Source organism: Sclerotinia sclerotiorum, genomic scaffold (assembly GCF_000146945.2).
Source record: "Sclerotinia sclerotiorum 1980 UF-70 scaffold_26 genomic scaffold, whole genome shotgun sequence".
NCBI classification, from domain to species: Eukaryota; Fungi; Ascomycota; class Leotiomycetes; order Helotiales; family Sclerotiniaceae; genus Sclerotinia; species Sclerotinia sclerotiorum.
The window spans coordinates 470,904-477,636 of record NW_001820810.1 but is presented as its reverse complement, the minus strand read 5'-3'; the positions used below and the strand labels follow the sequence as shown (position 1 = coordinate 477,636).

General features: G+C 43.6%; 2 protein-coding genes across 2 annotated transcripts; one reads left to right on the top strand and one right to left on the bottom strand.

The window, feature by feature from the left end:
- Positions 1 to 494: 494 nt before the first annotated feature.
- SS1G_13733 (hypothetical protein) lies at positions 495 to 1,028 on the top strand (the record flags this gene model as incomplete). Its single annotated transcript, XM_001585444.1, has 1 exon — positions 495 to 1,028. One exon carries the CDS (start codon positions 495 to 497, stop codon positions 1,026 to 1,028), a length of 534 nt encoding a protein of 177 aa, XP_001585494.1.
- A 2,665-nt stretch (positions 1,029 to 3,693) lies between these two features.
- On the bottom strand, positions 3,694 to 5,277 carry SS1G_13732 (hypothetical protein; the record flags this gene model as incomplete). Its single annotated transcript, XM_001585443.1, has 1 exon — positions 3,694 to 5,277. One exon carries the CDS (start codon positions 5,275 to 5,277, stop codon positions 3,694 to 3,696), a length of 1,584 nt encoding a protein of 527 aa, XP_001585493.1.
- Positions 5,278 to 6,733: the final 1,456 nt, after the last annotated feature.

Here is a 6,733-nt window from a genome sequence, read left to right as displayed (position 1 = left end):
GAGATTCGCTCTCCGCTTACAAACGATCGACAGCAGGCACCTGCTAGTGAGCCGCTTGAAGCCCACTATACGGAAAAAGAGAGCGAGGGGCTGGCACAGCTAGAGGGCCTCTCACAAGGATCCAGCGGCTCGGCCTGATCATCCCAGAAACCCAACGGCCGAAACTACTCCGCCCACACGTCTCGCCAGGATGCAGAACCGATCCTACAGAAGGGCGAACCAAGGAAGAGGCAGCACAGGCCTTTAAGGAGTGGTGGCCAAAGCTCCCGCCCGAGGACTACTCGATCTTCTCAGACGGATCCGAGCAGACTATAGATCGCAAGCACCACGTTGGCTATGGTTACGCGATCTATCGCAACGGCACTCAAATAGCAACCGGATACAAACAGATCCACAGCGACTCACACGTGTTCGATGCAGAAGCGATAGGAGCATGGCGCGGACTGGAGCACCTGATCAGCACACTCGCAGGTCCCCCAAACGGTAGGATCTGGATGTGTATCGACAGCACATCAGTCATCTGGGGTATGCGAGGAGATGCGCCGCCTACATCGCAATGGGCTTTCCACAAGTGCCACAAGGCAATCAGACAACTCAATATCAGAGTAAAGTGGTCCCCTGGACATATGGAGATCGAAGGCAATGAGGAGGCGGATCGCCTAGCGAATGCAGGAGCAGTTGGACCCATGGATCAAGCGGCCGACAAGTTACCCACGATCAGTGGTGTGCGAACGATCTTTCGTAAAAAGTGCCTGCGAGCAGAGACTGACTGGTGGAAAGAGGTAATTGCCTCCCTCTCGTCTAGCTATAAAAAGTGGTCTCCCAACTACAATACAAAGGAGCCGAAAGAACTAGCTCTACCCAGAGGAGTTCTTCATCGACTACTAGCTATGAAAACAGGTCATGGCGATTACGCTGCATATCACCAACGCTTCAAGCATCAAAACAGCAAACAAGACTGCTCATGCGGCATGGAAAAAGAACCTGTTGGGTTTCTTGAGACTAGAAAGAGCATCAGATTGAATTGACTGATTTTCTAGCTGAGCAGTTAAGCTGCGAGTATATATTCAAAAAATGAAGGAATAGGTTGGGTATTCGGCCTTCGGAATTAAAGTGCTTTGAAATCAAAATATTGAAAGCAAACAAACAGTATACCAAAAAGGAAAGAATGAATTAAAAGTTGAGTTTTGTTTGCTCCTTATATGCATATGTACTATATATGCATATGCTGCCAAGATCCCAGGAGGTCAACAGAACTATATCACTTCTTCAGATGCGCAATAAACAATCTAAAGCGCTCAAACTGGCCCCTCTCTCCAACAGAGATACGCTCCGACAAACAGGCGATCACATATATTAAAAAACTCTTATATACACCCAGTAAGCTCACTCAACTGATTGTAGACTCGGAATTCTATACTCAGATCTGCCCCAATTACTAAAGGGCCTCGGAAAAAGGTTTACCTTTTCAACAAAGCGCCTGTTCCCCTCATTAACTCTTCACTCAACTGATCACTCTAATACATATTACCTCTCAAAACCGCAAAACACAAACCCAACATACAGTGCAAGAGCGCTGACGCTCAGTTAACCAAACAGCAATCCACCCCCGCTCTCCCCCATTTCAGTCAAGGGATCAAAGCCTTCATCGAGCCTACTCACCCGGGAACCAAGCCCCACCCTAACAACAACCCAGATCAGACATGCCCTTTTATTATAAGAGGATCATACACGCAAAGGAGCGAACAGCCCCTGGCACTGAAGTTAAACTGTTAAATTTGGCTGCGACGATCACGCCGCTTAAAAGCTCCTTATCTTAGCACGTCTCAATACCCCAAGGGAGGTTCGAAGTAGACGTTAATCAATATAAATAAATAAATAAATAAATTTTGACCAGTATAAACGATTGAGCTAGCGTATTCAATAGCTCTTGTAACTCCAACAAGCTCTCCATTATATACCAATTGATTAGTACCAATATTGCTTCGCTCTTGATATAGAATTCGATTATTTGATTGTATAGCTACTATGCCTACTCCAATACCTATTCCCTTTTCGGTGGAGGAGGCATCAGTGTAAATATAGGTGGTATCTTTATCCCTATGTTTGAAAACAATATTATGAAGAATGGCAGCATCTTCTTTTGACGAATTGCTAATGTTAACTCGGAAGGGGGTTTCTCTTTTCCATGGGGGGAAGTTAAAATGAATGATCTTTTCGAGTGAGGAAGGGTTGAAGTCCTGGTTTATCGATTCTTTGATTTTATCCAGTTGAGTAGGTTTATATCGTTTTCTTCGAGGGGTAGTGTGTGAACGAAGTGAATGACTTCAATTCAATTACTACTGTAATAAAGAACTAAGCGAACGCGAAAGAGACTAGCTCTTTTAGTAAGTCTATATAAGACTTACTACTTTCAATATGTAGCTAGCTCTTTAGACAGAATACAATTAGACATACAGGACCTACGTAATCCGTGGGTGCTACGTCTTCCGTATCCTTCTCGTACCAACATATACAGAACACTATGTTACGAGGTTTGCCGTCTAGATCACGTGGAAGTGCTCTAGGCTCTCGAGGTGGTTTATAACTAGGCGTCAAGCAGGGACTTAAGTAAGGGCAATAATGATATGCAATTTATAACTAATAGTAGAGTATACTAAATGATTGATCTTGAGCACGAAGCTCTACAATAAGGAAACTCTTTCCAGTTATATAGACCTTCGTACTATGCATCCCACTGCCCTCTATCATCCCATCAAGATAGGAATATTTCCCACTATAGTGGGATTCCTAGGCTCGGTGGGAATCCTTGATCATGTGCTTTCGATCAGATTCGATGTCTATGCTTGCTTAGGGTGGGGAGACCATATAAGTCAATTGCCATATAGTTTTGTATGTGAATCTACTTGCTTTTCCACATGGTCCAAGCTCATATGGACAGATCAGCTGTTACATCGTAACACTTTAGTATTATTGTAATATTATATAATGAATCAATCTGTAATCCAGATTTCATTGAATTATATTAATTTATTATAAAGTTATTAATAGGTGAAAATCAAAATTTTTTATATAAGATTATAAGACTTAGATTTCACAAAATTAATCTACAGATTGTAGATGTCCACGGGTTATCCGCTCCGCAGGTGACCCATTAGACCTATAACCTGCTCCGCGGACTATCCATTTGGATTTTATAAAATCTGTAAAATGTTATTTACAGATTATTTACAGATTGTTTGCAGATTATCTCAGATTATTCACGGATTACCCATTCAGTTTTTCTAATAACCCACCCAGTAAATGGGTTATCTGCGGGTTACACACCAAAGGAAATAATCCCCATGTAGCGCCGCTGCGCAGCCTATAAGAATGATGGGAATGAGGGAGTGGTCGGAATATAAAGTAGGGGACTTATTGAGTCTAATCTATTAAGATAAATGTAGACAAACGTGAAAAAATATCAATCTAAACATATTCTAAAGTTGACCAAAGAAGAGGATAATTAAATTCAAATAATTATTGATTGGATTATTGATTATGTCTAATGAGTGTATTATATACAAGATGTTTTTCCGGGTACTAAATCAAACAACGTTAATATAAAACACAGAAAGGAATGTGGTATGACGCAGTAAATCCAAAACATGTCTATCTCCGTTCATTAAGCTAAAGCACCAAATCGTCTACCATTTAGAAAGTGTAAACTGGTTGAGGACCAATGTCTCCAAAGTTACCGGAGCCAGCTGGGCTTGAAGGGGTAACTGGGTTTCCATTGACATTTGCGACACCGAAATAAGCGTTGGTCTTTGACTGGTTGTTGGTGACAGTCATGACAGCGAATGCATTCTCGGCACCGAATTGGTCAGAATATCCCCAAGAGATGGTATTGGCAGATCCAGTAGTACATGGGATTTCAAACCATGACTCAGTAATAGCATCCTTTCCTGGCATACGAATGACAGTACATCTCTCGTCAGCGCGGCCATCATTTGTTGAAATGACAAAGTTGTAATCACATCCAGATCCGTCTTCGGAACAGTATCTGGTCAATTGCTTAACAGTCCACTGAACACCTTCAACAACTGAGGTTTGATCTCCACCAGCTCCAGTGGCGACGGCAAGTGGAGCAGTGGTTGTGGTAACAGTGCTGAAATAGGAGCTTGGGCAGGATCCAGAGTGAGCTGGGTTACATCCACCTGGGATACCGGAAATGCTAGTCGCTGATGCAGTAGAAGTAGTAACGGGGCTACTGGAACATGCAGTTGGTGTGACTAAAGACCCGCTGTTATCAAAGGGGGAATATCCAAGACATGAGGCGTATGTGGAAGCACAATAGGCTCTGTTTGCATCTGGGGCACTGCGGCAGCTGTTGTACGATGCATTGCATTGAGATACACAGGCATCAGCTGTAGTGGTTGGTGCTGCGGTAGAAGTAGTGACGGGGCTGCTAGAACATGCGGTTGGTGTGACTAGAGACCCGCTGTTGTCGAAAGGAGAATATCCAAGACATGAGGCGTATGTGGAAGCACAATAGGATCGATTTGCATCCTGAGCACTGCGGCAGCTATTATATGACGCATTGCATTGAGATACACAGGCATCAGCTGTAGGGGTTGGTGCTGCGGTAGAAGTAGTGACGGGGCTGCTAGAACATGCGGTTGGTGTGACTAGAGACCCGCTGTTGTCGAAAGGAGAATATCCAAGACATGAAGCGTATGTGGAAGCACAATAGGATCGATTTGCATCTGGAGCACTGCGGCAGCTATTATATGACGCATTGCATTGAGATACACAGGCATCAGCTGTAGGGGTTGTAGCAGCGGCGGTTGTGGATGCTACTGAACTAGAGCAGGCAGTTGGGGTGACGAGGGATCCACTGTTATCGAATGGAGAGTATCCAAGGCACGAAGCGTAGGAGGAAGCACAGTAGGATTGATTCGCATTTGGAGCAGTTCGACAACTGTTGAATGATGTGTTGCATTGAGATACACACGCATCAGCTGTAGTGGTTGGAGCAGCGGTGGTGGTGGAGGATGCTACTGGGCTGGAGCATGCAGTTGGAGTGACGAGGGATCCATTGCTATCATATGGAGAATATCCAAGGCATGATGCGAAAGAGGAAGCGCAACTGGATCGATTGGCATCTGGAGCACCGCGACATGTGTTGTAGGCACTGTAGCAAGCATCTGAGCATGAATCTCTAGCTACCAAAGAAGCTGGTGCAGCGAATGCTCCAGAAGCAAAGAGAGCGAAAGCTATATCTTGGAAATGCATACTGAAAGATCCAAGATTTGTTTGCTGTTGATATGTATTACGTTGGGGATTGAAAGTATGAAGTACTGATAGGGTTGAAGGGAGGAAGTTGAGAGTTTGAGTTAGGAAAAATAAAAGCTGAACTCCAGGTCTTATATAATCGAAATTCTTATCGACTTTCTACATGCCCATGAAATCCCCTGCGTCATCTTCTATACATGTTCTTTATTATGCGGTTACCCACAAAATCTCGTACCGGTTGAATGGTTCCAAAAGTTTACTTGTAATGGTTAGCTACCAAAGTTTTTCCTTCGGAAGCTTAGCGGGCCAAGAGCCTCACATACAAAAATAGGAATGAATTCGAGGTACATTGATGTTTGTTCGGTTAGAGTTCAACGTGGCCGGCAAACACTTTCCCAGATAAAGTTATCCAGTTTTGCTAGGTCCGGCGGAGGAAAATCCACCATGTTTGCTGGCCTTGAAATCAGGGGTTGTTCACCAAGAAAAAGCATCACCAGATATCGTGATAGTGGAGAAAGGTACACAGCTTTAAAAATCATGCTTCCAAAAAGTCTTGGCTTGTAACCTTACGAGTAAGTTTAGTCAGAAAATAGTTGACGGGGTTCGTATTTGCGTAAAAATATCGTGGGGAAACTCGTTGAAATCTCGTATCGGCACAACTGAATGAAGCTAAAAGACAGGAGCTCCGAATATCGAAAGTTTGGTTCCATTGGTAAAATAGCCTCGATATCCTATGTCTGAGGGAGTTAATGAAGATCGTCGCCAATGATATTGGAAATTTAACGTCTAAATTTCATACTATTCCCGCCGTCTATGCGATTCTTCTGCGGATCTGTCAATCAGCACTGAAATGGAAACTTTAAATTTTGTACCGAGTACACTAAATTCTTGGCAGGAGCCAAGCAGCAGGACCTGGTGGACCCGGTGGACCCAGTATAGAAAAGTTAATAGGAGGCGCAGTAACCACAACGATCATTATCCGGTATCCAAGCTTTCTAGAAGATGTGTACAGCCACAGATAGATCATAGGGCGGATCACTCAGATATTGTCAACAATGATGTACAAGAACTAATGTCACAACTAATTTTGATTCGTCGTAATCGATTAAACTACTGGTATGCTGTACTGGTTCTTTAATCACAAACAGGTCGTAAATGAATTGATTCGACTTTTACTCAGAGCTTCGATGCAAGAGTATGGTGCGCTTGTGCGGGATAGATGTTCTTCATTCAATCATGGTTAGTGAAAGATGGGATTGTCTTTGCCTCCCACTCACAACCCTCTCCAAGGCCCCAGCTCTCGGAAAGCAAGCATGGCAAACTATCTCCTTAGTTGCTGAACATAAGCTCTTACGCTAAAATAACTGTGCACAGAACAAAATACAATAGATGAAAAGAAATAAATTGCTTTAGAGTGTTACGTGACGGTTGTTACCCACTAGTGGCTCACGTGCAC